Source organism: Rissa tridactyla, chromosome 3, assembly GCF_028500815.1.
Source record: "Rissa tridactyla isolate bRisTri1 chromosome 3, bRisTri1.patW.cur.20221130, whole genome shotgun sequence".
Taxonomy (NCBI): domain Eukaryota; kingdom Metazoa; phylum Chordata; class Aves; order Charadriiformes; family Laridae; genus Rissa; species Rissa tridactyla.
Genome location: NC_071468.1, coordinates 54,536,078 through 54,552,792, shown reverse-complemented (window position 1 = coordinate 54,552,792; position 16,715 = coordinate 54,536,078). Strand labels below are relative to the sequence as shown.

Sequence of the window (16,715 nt, the reverse complement as noted above, 5' to 3'; positions counted from 1 at the left end):
GCTCTGGAGGCGAGTGACTGCTGTTTTACCCTGAGGGTGTTTTTATAACTGAGTCCACTTGATCAGCAGAACCTTTACTAAGTCATAGATTGCCTAGACTTGAATTGAAAAATAAATAAAAAAAGAAGGAAAAAACCCCCACCAAAACCTCTACATGTAAAGAGACTAAAATTTTGGCACTTACCTCTGAATGTAATGTCATTCTCTGTACTCCAGCAGTGCAGTAGTTGTAGGTGGACTGACTCCTCAGACGTGGGCTCTTGCAAGGCCAGATCCAAACCAAGGAGCCACTAGAAACAAGCCTATTTACAAGCGTAAAGAGAAAAAGGGCTAATTTTTCTGTTTAGTGCCACTTGGGTCTCAAAATCTCAGCAGCGCTCCAGAGAAAGCATTTACACTCCCATTTTACTGAGCCCCACCTGAGGCACGTGGCAGTTCAGGAGTCACCAAAAAGCCACAGTGTGTGTGAGTTGCAGAGCAGGAGTCGAGAGTCCCAGTACTTTGCTCTATACAGAGGCAGTAAAGGAAGGAGGCACGAGATGTCTGGGGTGGATCAATGCTTATAGCTGTCAAGAAAGCATATTTGAGTTTCCCTGATGGGAGAAGCTGACATCTCACAGAGGCAAACACAGGGAATACTTTCAGCGAAGGGCTGGTGTTTCCCCATGTCCTTGGGGAGCAAAATTTCCTGTCATTTCCCATTGAATTCTCTTCTACAACATGTCAGCCCAAATGCATACCTACGATGCTCCTGATATTTATTAGGAAGCCAAAAAGATGGGGTTTATTTTCTAAAAAAAAATCTTCCAACCCTCCACCATCTTACCTACATGCCACAATCTAACCAATACCTACCTCCATTTGAGCATCCCACCATCTCTCTCACATGATGCTGAAAAGCCCTGGAACAATTAGTTAGTAGGCATGGCTATTTTCTACTTAGGAAGCAAAAAGTTAACAATCTTGGTATTCCATTTTTAAATAATAAATAGAAAATATTTATTTTACAGCATTTTCAAGATCATTTTGACAAAAAGGCAGTTTTCATCAAGCATTTGACAGACCAAAAGAAAGAACTTTTACAGGAAGCTTCATAGCTCATACAACTACATACACAAGGTGAGTTCTTGCTCTTTAGATATATTTATGTATGTGTATGTTTCCAGTTTTAACAATTACAAACTAAAAGCTAATATACTGAATTTCAAGAAAACTCCTACTCATGATATAATTACATTGCAGTAATAAAATCAGTGCTTAATATGTTCAAAAGAGACAGATATGAAAACAATAGTACCTTGCCACATTGCCGTCTCCCATCTATAAGAGCCTATTATGTTTCTTTTTCTTATCTATATCTCATTTCTTCAAATACTGGCTTCCGAGTACTAACTCTGTGCTACCGACAATGTATGTTTTTGGAAACAGCACAATGAATCTTATACTAGGATTATAAGAAGATAGAATTCATTGCCAGTGCGACGATCAGCAAGGAAAATATGGCAATTTTTCTCATTGCTTTAATGAGTTATCAGCATTATAAAAAAGAAACGACCAAAAAAAAAATCTCCCTAAAAGCCCCAAGCAAACAAATATTAACCATCTGACCCTCAGGTGTTTTTAGTTCATTATAGAGACATCAGTCTACTGACGAAGACATAACCATGTCTTTGGGCAAAGTCATTTCATGCTTTCCACATCAGGACAATGATAGCAATTGGCCACTAGTCATATTGAAAGAAGCAAACATTGTGAAAAGAGGATGAGGAAAAAAAGGCTCTATCTGGTTTTGAGCACCGGCCAAAACTTCCAGTACCACTACTATATAATTAGAGCAAAACAATGAGATTTGGATCTTCGGAGAAGAATTGGCCTCAGGACTTCTTAAAATTCAAGTGAAAAGAAAGAAAAAGAGTAGAAATATGCTGAATTCAGAAAAATCCAGATAGAACATTCACAAGAAGCATGGTTAAAATCAGGTTTTGCAATTATGTTGACATGAAGAGATTGCTTAAAAATATCTTTGGAAATAAAGTGAAGACTGTGGGACAGATCCTCAGCTAAAGTCAACAGCACAATAAAAGTTCATAGCAGCTAAAACCTGTCCTGTATATGTATAATATGCACATTTATAAATAGGGTAATAATAAGTATAATTAAGTTCAAGCCACAGCAATTAGACCTGGACTTTGAACATGCCAGCCATGAGGGAGCTTTGGATAAGGCCCACCTCTAGGAAACACATGAGGGATAGCAGAGGAGGAACGAATGACAGAACTACAGCTGCCTAGAAGTGATCTTTAAGATGCAAGATTGTATATTAAATAGAAGGGAAAGCATATGAAAAGAACACACAACTAAACATTATAAAGAGATTAAAAGAATTGTCTGTATCAAACCCTGGGAATTTATGCACACATTAAGCACTGATGAAATTTCCTGTCCAGACATGATTTTATTTTAAATTATCTGAAGCAACAAAATAGTTTAATTACTTTTCCTGTCTCACCTTTCTACTGGCATGTGCAAGATTTCTAAAACAGACTTTTTTCTTTTTGCATTTTCTTTTTTTTTTTTTCTTTTTTGTTAACCACACTTGCCGCAAACATGTAAAATAACAAGATTCGATGCACTGGTTATTAATACCATATGTCTACTTCATAAAGTATCTGCAAAACAAAGCACCCTATTATAAGGGTAACAACTGTCTCAGCTTGTATATGAAAAAAAAATGTGTTAGCACAGCATACAAACCTCCAAAGATCTATCGAATATTTGTAACAATGCGATATAAAACATGATTTAAACATAAAAATATTCATACTATATACGACAACCTTCCAGTGGTAGTTATTGGACATTACACTTCACACATACCGTACACACGCATACAGAAACACAAACGTACGCTCGCTCTCTTGCCTCGAGACTGACCCTACGACCCCCAGTACGGAATTGCCTTTCTTTCAGAGTAATAGTTGTTGCTCTAAGTATACAGCTATTTTCCAATGTATTTGATTCCAAAGTAACACAAAGGAATGATGTAATCACATGGCAAATATGTTGCATTATGAAAAGTTAGTCAATAAATATTGTTCTGCTACAGGAAACGTTGTGTAACAGTTTAGCCACATGGTTTGCAATCTTATACAAAAGGGCAGTTTTTCTAAGTCCTTATCGTATTACAAGTACTACAGCAAGGGCTTTCTTCAGAAACATCTCGAGTCTTAACTTGATCATATTTCTCACTCCGTTCACAATCGGTGTTAAAAAAAGCCCAGATCCCCCAAAAAGCAGCCTAATATGAAGAACGAATTGCTCAGACAAAAGTCAGTAAGAGCCATGTGCTTTCACATTATCTCAGCTCCTCTCCCCCAAACGTTACGCAGTTATACCACCTGTAGAAACCAGGAAAAAAAAAATTTTATGCATATTATGTCTCATACACAAGTAGCTTCATTCCTCCCCACCACACCCCGCCCTGCCAGCTCCGGGGCGCGTTGCGTCCACAGCAGACAGACAGCAGTCATGAGATGTGCTAATGATTTCTCCAGGTCACACTTCCCAGAGTCCTTTTCAAGCATTGCCAAGAGACGGTGTGACCAAGTGTGATTTTTATTATTTTTTTTTTCCTGTGGGTTTATTCATTTTTTTGCTATAGAACTTGTCTCTTGGGTTTGTGCTTTGTTATGGTTTCCTATCATTTCCTCAAAGTACTGTATTTTTGTTTTTAACAGCTAGAGAATTTTGAGCCCTCAGAATGGATTTTTTTTTTCTTTTTCTTTCCTTTTATTTATTGAAGTGCAGGATGAAGTTTTTGCCCTGTCGTATGTGACTTTCTTTTCTGCTCGCTCTCCCTCCAGCCCTGGGAAACTTGTCTCCCCAGGGCCTCCCAGCAGGCAGCTGCCAAAGTCCTTCTCGTCTCTCTCAGCGTCTACAGGGTGGATGAGCTTTGCTTATAATCCCTCAGGATGACAGAGGCATAAGTCATATCTGGGGGGGTGCAGAGCACCGACTCCGAGACAGGGGAGCTGGGCACGGAGCTGCCCGAAGCCACCGAATCCCGGAAAGGCGACGGGGGTGTCAGCGCCGGAGAGTCTTCCAGAGTCAGTTTGCTGGTCGCCGGCTCCTCATCCTCCTCCTCCTCTGGGTTCTTCTCGTAGACGTATCCCTGAATAAGCTTCAGCTTCTCGCTCTCTGCTTCCTCGGCCGGGGGGGACAGGGGCTCCTCGCTGAAGGCGGCCACCTGGAGAGGCGGCAGGGGTGGCTGCGGCGGCGGGGGGGGCTGGTAGGGGGGCCGCACGCCGTTCCCCAGGCCGGGTGTGGGGAGGACGGGGTTGAAGTCGGGGATGCCTGTGGCAAACTTGTTGACCACTCCTTGCAGCTGGTCCATGAGAGACCGTGGCTGCAGGGGCAGGGTCTTGGGGGACTGATCGGGCAAGAAGAGGTGAGTCTCCTCCGCTGTGGCCTGCAGCGGGGGGGTTGTCGCCACCCGCCTGTGCACCACCATGGAGGGGCTGCTGGGCTGGTTGAGGCGAACAGGGTCTCTATCTTCTTCCTCCGCCACATTGTACAGAGTCTTACTGCTGATGTCGGTAAAAGTCAGGCTCTTGCTTTGGCCGTGGTAGCTTTTAGTGAGGGGTTTGATCACCGCTGTCTGATTGCACCCTGTCTCCTGGCTCTTCACATGCACTGAGAGTCTGTGCCACGTATGTTCCCCCTTGGGAGCTTGTCTTCCACCTGGTTCAGACCATGACACAGACTTTCCATTAGAACTATGAATAAAATAAAGATGGGTTTATTTGCATTTACATTACGCAGACACAGGCAGTATAACAAACAAGCCTACAAAAATACTTTGCCTCATTAATAAGCCTCCCCCCTTGAGTTCTTCGTGTCCTCCCAAAAATACTACGGAAGGAAACAACAGCGTCTTTTAACAGCAGCGATTACTGTGATTTTCATCCATAAGCAATTACTCCCTGCTGGTTACCCACCCTACAGCCAGCCTGGAAAACCTGGCCCACGGGAAGGGCTCTGGGAGGGCTGGCTGTGTGTTGAGGACTCTTGATATGTCATTTTGTATCTAGGTTTGCTCACGCCACCTTGCAGGGGGGAAGAAAAAAAAGGGGAAAGAAGTCGCAGGAAGAGCTTTAATTAAGCCTGATTTACAGCTTATAGGAAATATTTCCCAGCTGTTGGAAGAAAAACAACCCACAGCCTTAGCCCTTTGACACTCTGGGTAGAGAGAGGAATTGTTACTAACCCCTCCTTCCCTTTTCATTCCCTGGCCCTTCTTTGCACTTAGGAACAGAAATGAAGGACTCCCAGGGCCGCCATCAGGTAGGAAGCAAACACATTTCTTCCCGAGCGACTGTTATTTACAAACCAGGATAAAATGCTGGGATTGAAAACAGTTGGTTTGTGTGGGTGGAAGAACAAGCAGCGACACGATCATGGCGAGTCAAACCCTCCGACTCCACACGCGGGCTGGATCCCATGAAAATGCTGGGCTGATTGGCTGAGTGAGGACTCGAGGGTCAGGTCTGTCCCTGAGGAAGAGCAGGTTTTTTGGCATTTCCCTGTACCTTTGCAGGGAGCGGCAGGGAGCGGCACTCAGAGTGGTATCTCATTAGCAGCTGGTGGGACAGGGAGCTGAGCAGTGCTTAAGAGGACCAAGCAATTGTTTAATTGCAGGCCAGGTGGTAGAGATCATTCAAAAATTATAATATACCTATGTGGAAACCAGAGACAAATTCTGAGATGATTTATGTGAAGCAGCTTTATCTCAGGGTTTCATCCCTCGGGGGGCAGAAGTAAACAAAGGATTAAATTTCAGACCCTGTGATTGTAGTGCGGGTGGGAGGCTGGCACAGCAGCGTTGCCTCCTGCTACTGCACACAACAGGGGAGATCGCTTTCCTTACATACAGCCTGCAATATTGTTCTAAGTATTTTGCTTTTCCGTGCTCAGACTCCCAGGCTTCTCTTTTTCAGGGAGCAAATAATTGCCAGTTGAATTTTGTAAAAAAAAAATAATTGACTGACTTTGTGATAGCTGGAAGAAACTGGTACAACACAGATAAAGTTGTAAATCTGGCAAAATGGAAAAGAAACGTACATGACAATGTGGCACTTTTCTGCTGAGCAGTAAATATTCCTGGAGAAAAAAAGAATTTGAGATGGATCCAAGCTGGGAAGTTCATCTCCAACTCCAGACTCCAACCGCTGGACCTGTGACTCACCACCTCTGTGGGAACTGGCCCACAAGAAAGGGCTGATCTAAACAATTCATAACTCCCCAAAGCATGTAGTTGGTAGGACCTGGAGCTGTTTGGCTTTACAGCCTTAACCTAGTGGGAAAAAAAGCCGTGTTCCCAGCAGGAGAATGAAACCTCTATATTATAGTGATCAATGAAAAGATAAGAATGAAGGTTTAGAAGTATTCCCATTTTGAGCTGTGGTATGACATTTTTTTTTGAAGTGCTATGGAGATAAGCAAATGAGTGTAACTGTTGGGCGTGAAAGATTTTTCAAGTAATATTTTAACATACCAAGATCTACAAACTCTTCACACAGAAACATATTATGTCTGCTTTAACTTCAAAACAAGTCTCTTCTTGTAGAGAAGAAAATAAGTCAAGTGCTCTCATATTGTATTTTGCTGATGCTGTAGCTTACAAATACAGCAAAGGGCTTTTCTGGAAAAAAAAATTATTATCTGCTCTCTCATATGCTAAGTCCACTTCTGCATCATTTACTTCTTCATATCTAGCTCTGGTGCGTCATCTCACTTTTGAATCCCTCCTCACACCATCTGTTTGGTCTCTATCTCATTTTGTTCCCAAGATTTTGTATTTTACATCAAAGGCAAGCACTGCTATTTTAAGGAACTCACTACCTCTGTCTTCAGATCTTCCTTCTATTCAGTTCATTTTCCTCCCCCTTACTCTCAAATTCTGCTCTTCTGACTTATTTCCTCTGTGGCACTCTCCATAATGTACTTACTGGAGCCCAATCAAACCGCGCCGGGACTGCAGCACCCAAACATGAACAAACCGCTCAATCAGGATTTGTCTGTGACCGACTTGCTCTTCGGGGAAAGATGGTGCTGCCGAAGCGCCTTGCCTCTGCTTGCCAGACCTTACTGCTCATCACTCCCATGACCTTGTGTTAAATAGCTTTAGAGCCTCAGTGGCTCTCGTGGGGCCAACCTGGCGATTTCCACTAGGAAATCTATGTTTTCTGTTACTGTTCACCTCCGTCTCATGTTCCAGCTCTTTCCCTCAACTTGCTCTCCTTGCTGTGTCCGTGCACCATTAGCCTGTTAATGAGTCACGTTTGGGACTGTCATAGAAATACCTGGGCTCTTGTCTTGCCGGACAGCTGGTAGGGTGTCACACCAAGATTGACCCATTCAGGCAGAATTAACAATTAACAGGGAAGAAAAACTCTTGGTATCCTGGAACAAAAAGCAGCCATCTTGCATGGCATTAATTGACATTTAGACAAAAAGTGAAGATGGGGCTGGAAAAACTCAGACCTGAACTGGGTCTCAGCGATTTAGGAATCAACTCACTTGGGCAAAGCGACGATGACAATCCTGACTGCATGTGGGATGCATGGTCACCATTTGCTAAGTGATTGTCACCTTCTTTTTTGAAGGAAGGATCAGTGAGAGAAGGTGAAGATCAAAATAATCTGCCTGGTAAAATGGGAGAAGGGATGATTTTTCCACACAAAGGCAGGAGAGGGCACCAAGCCGGATCACAGTTGAGGTACTGAAAAGGTGATGTTCAATTGCACAGTGATGAGGTGGGACTAACTGGTATTTTCTTGCTTTTATCAACAGGGCGGTTACCATTTCACGTCCATCGTGTATTTATATGCCTTTCCTAACTTTCTCTCTCCTTTATACAATTTCCCATAGGATTTAGATTTCACAGTTACTGTCTAAAAGTGAACTCCTTGGAATCTCAAGGGATCTTAAGGTTTGTGGTCGTGTATGCCCAGTGTAACGCTCCAAGTAGTATTTCTTCAAATTGTTGGATCTAGCCTAAATGTTCGTACAGGTTCTTGGATATCCTATCAACACATAAGATGGGCTTCCTTTTGCTTTATAGGCAAGGACATGCATTGAATTTGGCTGCTGTTTCTCCATTTTCACCACAGCTTTGTCTAGGATTTTTGTATTCTGGGGGGATAGACATAAGTATATTTCTTGTGTGAATTTTTGTTATTTCCATGAGCAGATCTGTCACTATTTTGGGTAATTCAAAGTGTTGTTTTTAATACATGCATTGATCTTTACAATGTACTCTCTGCATGACTCTGTGGCAGTCATTTTCATACACTTTCAGCTGATGATTATAAACAATCCAGGAAACAACTTCAGACCTTAACAGTTACTTGTAGAAGTCTTCAAAAGAACTGATGTACCCAAATCTGAGACTGTGGTCCAGAATACCCCTGCCCAGCTGTAGGACATGCCTAGAGCTTGTTTCATGGCTCACTGTTCATTAGTATCTCCAGCTGTCCAAAATCCTGCTCTTGCTTGTGACTAGGAGTGCCCCAGACTCAAGTCCAGTCACAGGCCAAGAACAGAGTCCTGCTCCTGCCAGTGCCTGAAGGATCCGACCTTGTTGGCTTTGTTGGAGCAATGTTGAGTCTAAGCACCCCACGACAGGTGGTTCCTCCCCACACTGCGGGGTCCTGAAGATGTCTTACTTTAGACATTGGATAGTAGAGGTTTCTTTACATCTTAGAGGCTGAATGCTTGTGAGGTGGAAGATGATTGCCCCAGTAGTCTAGTAATCTAGTAATCTAGGTAATCTAGTCCGTGCAACTCTCTGATCCTTTCACCAGTGAAGAACTAGCCTGAGATCCAGAGCATAGAGAATTAGATGAACTTTCCGTCCTGTGTACCTGAACCTTTCTCTTTTTTGCCTTGAACATTTTATGCATAACAATCCCTAATTGATACCACATGAAGTGGTTAAACGGAGTAATATGTGCTCTGATGAGGTTAACTTTACGAACTGACATGTTGGGAAATGGCTTCTCATCTGATGTAGTGTTTATCACTGCCAGAGTGAAACAGCTAGAGACATAGTCAGGCAAAGTGCTTCAGAAAGAGCCCTTCCAGTTAAAAAGGACGGGACATTCCTTGATCTGTTAGAGTTCATCCCGTTTCATCCCTCTAGGATGCCAGAGTTGTGGTCTGTTATCTTCTCCAAGCGGCCATGAGCTGAGGGAGCATCTTAAGTGTGCTGAGATGAGGGATACAGTCATTTGGGCCAAGCCTGGTGGTGTTTGACAAGATTCGGAGCACAGATTTATGATGTAAGGCGGGTTTTTTTAAAGCAGCAACGGCAATTAACCAGTGTAAGGGGTTATAGGAGAAGTGATATATGTTCACTTTCTTTCATTGTCAGACTGTTGCTTTGGCCAAACCTCCCTTCTGGTAGTCACTACAGTTAACTGCAATGCCCCATCCAGCAGGAAGCATTGGGATAACCTAGTGGTCCCTTCTACGAAGATAAAATCTTAGGAATGAACATTAAGTGCAACCAGAGAAGCGCCTATCAACTTTGTCAGCAAAAATTAGGTCCAAACCAAACCCTGAACTATCTTACCGGCAACCAGATGAGGCCAGTGTCATGTACCGCCCAGCCAACAAATGATGCTCCCACATTTACAGAGTGGGGCACAGTTACCGGCCACCTGACAACTGTGCTCCAGAAAGCAGCACGTGCAGGGCTGTCCCTGTGCACTTACACAGAGATGGTGGGGAAGCAGAGCAAAGGAAAGGCCCCATCCAAAATCTGTGCATCAGACAAAACCTTCCTCAGCCCAAACAGAGGTGCTGACAGATGCCCTCCTAGGGAAGCCAGCAGAGGAATTTCTGCCCTGCCCACCGAAAGGCAGTTAGCCGACCACAAGCTTTCTCCAACCCTGTAGTCATGTAGGAAGCGGTAATGAGCCTGAGCAAAGCTGTGTCCCACTGCGGCCTCACTGTTCCCAGGACCCATGCTAACAAGCTTAAAATTTAAGGCTAGTACCTGCACAGCAGCACATTGCAGGTGCTTTGCTTGTATCCCAAGGTCTCTTCCATTATTGTCTCCATTTCAGTAAGGCCACTGGGCCATGAAGTTTGATTAAGGGAGTGAACTCGTTTTAATGCAGGATAGTGCTCTCTCCCGGTGCTGAAGAGGACGCTCCTCTTGGAGCTGCAGCAGTCAGTCCTGCTGCTCATCAGCAGAGCAGGCCACCCTGGTTAGCATGTTCCTGCAAGCCTAATTTTTGGAGCATTTCTTCTAAGGACTCGTCTCTTTTACTAACCCAGGCTTAACCTCTCTGTGGCTCACCCAAGAGTGAGGGAGCCATCATCGACCACAGTCCCTCTCTGGTGTATGCTCAGGTTTTTTGCCTGATATTATCACCTAAAAGGAGAAAAAGGATCACAAACCGATTTCAGCCTTAGCCCATTTACACTGTAATCTCTATCTCGGTGATAAGAGGACCTTACAGTAGTTCTCACAGTGCGACTCCAATGCTTTCTGTGGTGCTGTATGATTAGAGCAAACTTTAACCTCCCACTTGTGTTGCTGGAAATTTGAATCCTGAACTAACTTTTCCTTGTTGCTCCCCTCACAATTTTTTTTTAGGACAAAATTGCCTTAGGCATGGGACACAACGTTCTATGTAAATTAGAGAGCTGCTTTAAATGTATGATGGAAACTGCTGCACAAAACACAGGAAAAAATAACGCTGTCAGGTGGTCTCGCAGGGGCAGAACCTGATGAGACTTGGGGTTGTTATGAGTGAGCACAAGTCCAGAGCTGCCTTTCCAACCCTCCGTCTTGCCACTAGCTTATGCCAAGTAAACCTAACCTATTCATTTCCTTTGTTACTCTGCTGCAAAAGTTAAATATTACTTTGATCTGAGACACACATAGGCTTTCTAATGTACATCAACCCATTTGATAACACTTTTTTTGCTGATTTATTTTTCTTTTTTAAATGGAAATGTTAGTATTATACAGTCTGTAGGGTGGATGCAGTGCCTGAGTGCCCTGTGATGTGATCCTGGTTTCCATCCACAGGGTCCCCAGGTTGGGGTCAGACCATTGGGGCAGGATCAGAGGGTGCCAGCCCCCCCTGCCACCTCTATGCCCTGGTCACCCAGACGGGGAAAGCAGGAGCCAGGAGTGGGGTCACACACTTTACGCTTGTGCTACCGTGGAACTGGGTTGCTGTTAGGCTCATACCTGGTCCTAGGGGCAAGGAAGTACTCCCAAATCCAACAGCTCAGATATAGCCAAAAATCCCTAAATAAATAGCTTTATTCACTTTGGGACTTAACAATTACATATATGTTCATAGGCACTTATTTTATACAACTGTAAATTGGGGGGGGGGAGGGGAGAGAGAGATGCTCGCTGCAATGCTTCAAGTTGAAGCCCTACAACTTTAGCATGTATCACAGATCTTACTTACCTAGCTCAACAAAGGTGTGAGAACATTACGCTGATAACGCATATAAAGCACCGACCACTAATTATAATTACTACTAAAAATTTTTAGACTCCTTTGAAATATGGAAGCTATGTCACATTTCAGTCATCCATCTAATTATTAGTGAAGAAACATTTGTCCACCAGTGTGTTCATTAAATATTTTGGAAAAAAAAAATTAAATAGCTACTAGTGTGTTGCTTGGAGAAAACAACTTATTCTAATAGGTAATACAAAGCTCAGGATAATAAACATTTTGTCCCAAATAGCAAGGAAATTCTTCCAGTGTTCAAGAATTGAAGATCAGAAACCTGCAAATCAAAGTGAAATTAAAAAGTGGTCTTACTAGTGAATGATTTTTGAGTCTGTTTATTTTGTTGTTAATGAGTAAACCTCACCAAATATTCAGAATGAATACATCCTACTGGATCACCTTTGTAATTTTTTTTAAGGATTTTAAAGTTAGTGCACAGAAAAAGCATGGTGTAAATCATCACAGATCCTCTGGTATCAATGGAGAAGCACACTTGTGTTATCTGAAGCTGTGCCTCATGCTGCACATTCGAATGAATGTATATGACAGCGCAGCCAATGACAATACCTGAACTGAAGCATTTATTCATACAGGCTCAAAAAGGAGCACAGCTAATAGAACCTGAAAACTGAAAATCACAATGTTTTGAGCAAAGGGACCTGGAAAGCTTAGGAATGCGGGAAAAAAAATGATAGAATGAAATTAATTTAGGAAAAGTGTAGGTGGGTACAAATACGACAAAATAGTCTGTAGGACTGGAAGGCTGTGAAGACCAACAACCTTCAAAAAACATTGCATCAAAAGAAATACCATAGAAAAAGATTTAGAGCTGCTGTTGAATAAGAAACACTAATTAATGAACTTTGAATATAATAAAACCACAGAAAAAGCCCATGAATTCTGTGTTGCCCACTCAAAAGCACCACACCATGGTACAGAGCTTAGGAGGTCTTTCCTGTGAATGCAGTTTAACAATAATTAAGACAGTTGGAGGTTTTTCCTTGCTTTCTGTAATCCTCTGTGGCTCTGATAGAAAATGATTTGGGGCATCATGGTTTTTATCAGAAAGAAATTGACAAGCTGGAAGCTGTATACAGAACAGGAACAAAAAACCGTCGGGGACAGAGAAGAGAGTGTGTGAGAGAAAGCTAAATTAGATGAATATATTCAGTTTGATTTCAGACATCTGAAAGGCATTAGCACCGAGGCTGGAAGGTATTTCACACACAGCTGAGAGACCTAGATGAAATTACAAAAGGGACAAATTATACTGAAAATCCATACTATTTCCTAGTCAATAGCTGTATCAGAAGAGGAATAAATTCCTAATGAACCGGTAAAAGCCTGTTGCTCTGGATATTTGTTGCCAAAAATTGTGCAGTCCTTGCAGAGGTAACGGTCAATGAGGTCTTTCTCCCATTAGAACTTGTCAGATTCTCTGGTATACTTGAGAGTAACATAAACTCCCAACAGTTTAAACACTGTTCAAAATGCCATCAGCCTTGCCTTAACATGCTAGCATTTTGAGTGCAAATTTAACGCAGTTGCCACAGGAAGCTTAGTCATGAGGCCCCTCGTTTGTAATATACAGCTCTCCCTAATATGCTGCAGTAGATAAAGCAGCTGGTAAAGCCTGTGGGTTTTCTGGGTGTATCTGAAAGTTTCCATGGTAACAAATGTGCAGCACCAGAAGCAAAGAGCCCTGAAACTCAAAGCTGATGTTTATGAGTTTTTTAATACAATAATAAATTTTTGTGATTCTCTATTTTCATGATTCTGCATTTCTGACCACCTCCAGGATCATACGGAGAATGGAGATCAACATTAGCGCAATAACTGATGCTAAGTATTGCGTACCTGAAAACACAAGGTAGTTTCAAGTCCCTACATCTAATTCTTGTAACTGGAAGGTGAGGGAAACCATAGCACTCGTGACGATTTCTAGCATGTTGAGGTAGCAAAGCAGGGCTTCCTCAGGAAAATCCAAACTCGCAAACTGCTGCAGTTCTGGTGACGGAGACTAAGGCAAGAGGCCAGGTGGTGGTGACGGGCATCAGGTGATATGATGGACACATGCCTGCTCAGCCTGGGCTTTGTGGCCACAGGGAGCTCAGGCAGTTGGTCACTGATGGACGACGTGCCCTTCCCGTGGCCGCAGTGCAGCACTGACAGGCCTCTGAAAGCATCAGCCCTGGCTGCAGGCAGAGGGAAGCCTGAGGAGCAGGGATGGGCGGAGAAGCCAAAATAATACACTTCATGCTCAGCAGGTCTGAAAAGCTCCAATGCTTTTTAAAGCCTTTCTTATCTGTGCAGCAGCCACAAGCATTTGAAGTCCCATTGACTGCCTGGAGTCCCACCAGAGGTGTTTCTCAGGAGCTCATGTGGATAAGGATTTTTTTTTCTAAGCTGAAAAAAAAATCCCAAGCGTTGTCATGCAAAAAGCAGGAGGTTCAGCCTTCCCTGAGCTCAGGAGTTTTACAGCTTGTGCCCGTCCTTTTTGAATATAATCTGTTGTTGCATTCGCCTTTGCCTCCTAATGGTACGCCTGTGTTGGACTGCCATCTCATCATCAGTCTTTCCAGACAGACAATTGGAGATCTGTGCCCTGGGAATCTGTAACACTTGTTTCAGATCAGAAAAGAAGGGCATATTGTTGTCAGACTGGAAGCTAATAACAAAATGTTTGTTCTGCTGCTTACATTGGCTTTGTAAAGCTTGCCTTTCAGGGTGGCAAATCTGGTTGCTGCACAGGCCCTGTAAAGCCATCACTACTGCTCCAAATATATGATGCAGTGTATGTATTTCTTCTGATCTGCAAATCAGAGGGACACATTTGATTGAATTAACATCACTGCTACCGGTCCACAAACAGCATAGACTGTCAGAGGCATATACAGAGCTAGAACGCTTTGTCTCTGATTAGAGGAGCTGAACAGCATCTCTGGCCGTAGAGAGACGGTGCTGCTCAAAACGCTGTGTCAGTGGATCACAGGCAGCTTTCCACCTAGTCACTGCACAACCTTCCCTGGGGCAGGGAGCAGGACTGTTTCACATCCGTAGTTTATCAGCTGGAAACGAGCATAAATCTGTCCTGGAAGAAATGAGGCGAGGCCTTTCTGTTTCTGCAACAGCTAGCATATTTTCTCCACCGGGTTTGTGTTTGCTCAGAGGGCAGTAATTGCACTTCTTTTTTCTGAAGAGCTGAACTCTGCTGTTGTTCATTGAATGGAGAATATGCAGAATCTGAACGTCTTTCAGAAACTATAACAGGAAATATTTCTCTGCTACTGTTTAAAGACACTTTAGGGCGACTGTTCCTAGGCCAGGTTCTGCTAGTCTTATTTACGCGTGCCTGCTCACAGTTTCCCTGTTCTGCCAATTCTACCCAACCAGTGTTTTCTGTGTTCCCTCTGCTGGCTCTGCAGCAGCAGTTCACTAGCAAGCACAGTTAGCATGAGCTGTGCACAGCAAAGGTGTCTTGCCATGAGACAGCCACTAGATTGTTGTTAAAAGCACGCAGGATAATGTCATCTCCATGCAAAACTGTAAAAAGAAAAAAAAATGTTGGGTAAATGGAAAAAGAAGGTAAAATTAGTACAAAAAAAAAAGATGTATTTGCAAATTTGTAGGCATTTACAAATAAAACTGAAGGCTTTAAAAAAAAAAGTAAAAGCTGCAAAAAAATTGTTCAGTGTCCTCTTCATCACATCTGGACAATCAGATTAAGGCATTGTGTGAAACAGGGGACATAAGCGAATTTCCCATCTTTAATGGCATGCACCACATTTGTCCCATCATTAGACATGATAAACCAATGAGAAAGAGAAAGCAAGGGGTAAAACCACTCTTTGTCATGCAGCTTCTCTTACACATTCACTGCAGTGTGGGATTTTTCAAAGCTGCACATGTGCCGACGGACACTGGCTGGTGGGCGAGAACTCTGGCTGCCTCTTCCTGAAGATTGAAAAGAAAAAGACACCCAGTGAGTGGTTATACACATGTGCACACATGGTGGCTATACCACTCAATAGGGTGCCTGTCCCTCACCTTCGCCTAAGGGTCACTGTGGGCTTTCCCATTTTTTCTCCTCTTGCTTATTGTGCCAGTCGCCTCGACTTGCACACAGGTTTCTCCTTGGCTCCGGTTTTGTTTAAAATAGGTTCCCATGGTGTTTGTCCCTGCTTCCTCTGCTGAGCCCTGATGCACTTCACATACCAGATGGCAAGGGCTGCTGTGCATTTAGCTGTCAGTGTCACTTCTGCCCTGGTATTCCCAACACAGGGTGAAATGATGAAAAAGGAGCATCTGCCTTTCGCATCTTATTTACAAAAGCATCACCAAAAGGCTGTGTTGATGGACTTTTTAATATATACTCAGCTCCTGCTTTTCCCTGTCTCTTATTCCCATAATCTGCCTTCCTAAATGTTTCCTTTCTTCCAATTTTTAGCTCTAGCTGAATAGTCACTAGCTTTCACTATATGTGATTTCACATTATGTGCTTCTTTTTTCTCGTGGAAAATTTGGCCTTATTGAGGTAGACACAGAATGAAGAGTCTCCTAGATGCTCTATCTGCAATGCTAATTCCAAAAGGGATTGCAGATTGCAGTCTTGGCCACCAATATAAGAAAATTTCTGATTAATTTTTCTCCTCTTCCTTACCCTATCAAGTGGATGCAAGCTCTCATTTGTCTTCCCCAGTATCAATAAAAATATATATACACACACGCGCGTGCTTTGACAAAAATCTCAGATAGTTTTGCACATGGAATGCGTCAATGAATTTCTGCAAAAAAAACTTGTCATTGTATTGCAAATAAAATGCAAATCAAAATTCAGCATTTCTTCCCATCAAACAAACAATCATAGTGCATGCTTGCCAGACTTCTGTTTACCTCAAAACAACAGATTCATGGATGGTATGTGCATGTACTATGTACTCAGTACAGCTGCTAATGAGCCAAACAAGCCATTCTTCTCATCACATACTAAAGCACAGGAGCACAGCGTGATGTACACAGAATACATGCATACCCATTTTGGAGAGGTAGATGCCTTGAGATGACTTCTGAACTATTATGAATAAAACACAAATAAGACATACTGCTGAGCAATTTTGTAAACCTACTCACTTTGAAGTCTCTAGAATAATTAAATTCCTTACCAGG

At 42.9% G+C, this 16,715-nt stretch overlaps 1 protein-coding gene across 3 annotated transcripts in view; it reads right to left on the bottom strand.

The window, feature by feature from the left end:
• Positions 1-3,934: 3,934 nt before the first annotated feature.
• The window catches only part of GRM1 (glutamate metabotropic receptor 1), a 189,006-nt gene continuing 176,225 nt past the window's right edge, over positions 3,935-16,715 (bottom strand). Inside the window, exons 8-9 of one of the 3 annotated variants that reach the window (XM_054195398.1) lie at positions 16,582-16,620; positions 15,443-15,503 (exon numbers count right to left, since the gene is read on the bottom strand). In XM_054195398.1, the coding sequence (XP_054051373.1) occupies positions 15,443-15,503; positions 16,582-16,620 (100 nt within the window). Of the gene's footprint in view, positions 4,776-15,442; positions 15,504-16,581; positions 16,621-16,715 lie in introns of those variants that run through there. The other 2 variants (XM_054195397.1, XM_054195399.1) reach the window with 2 other exon arrangements.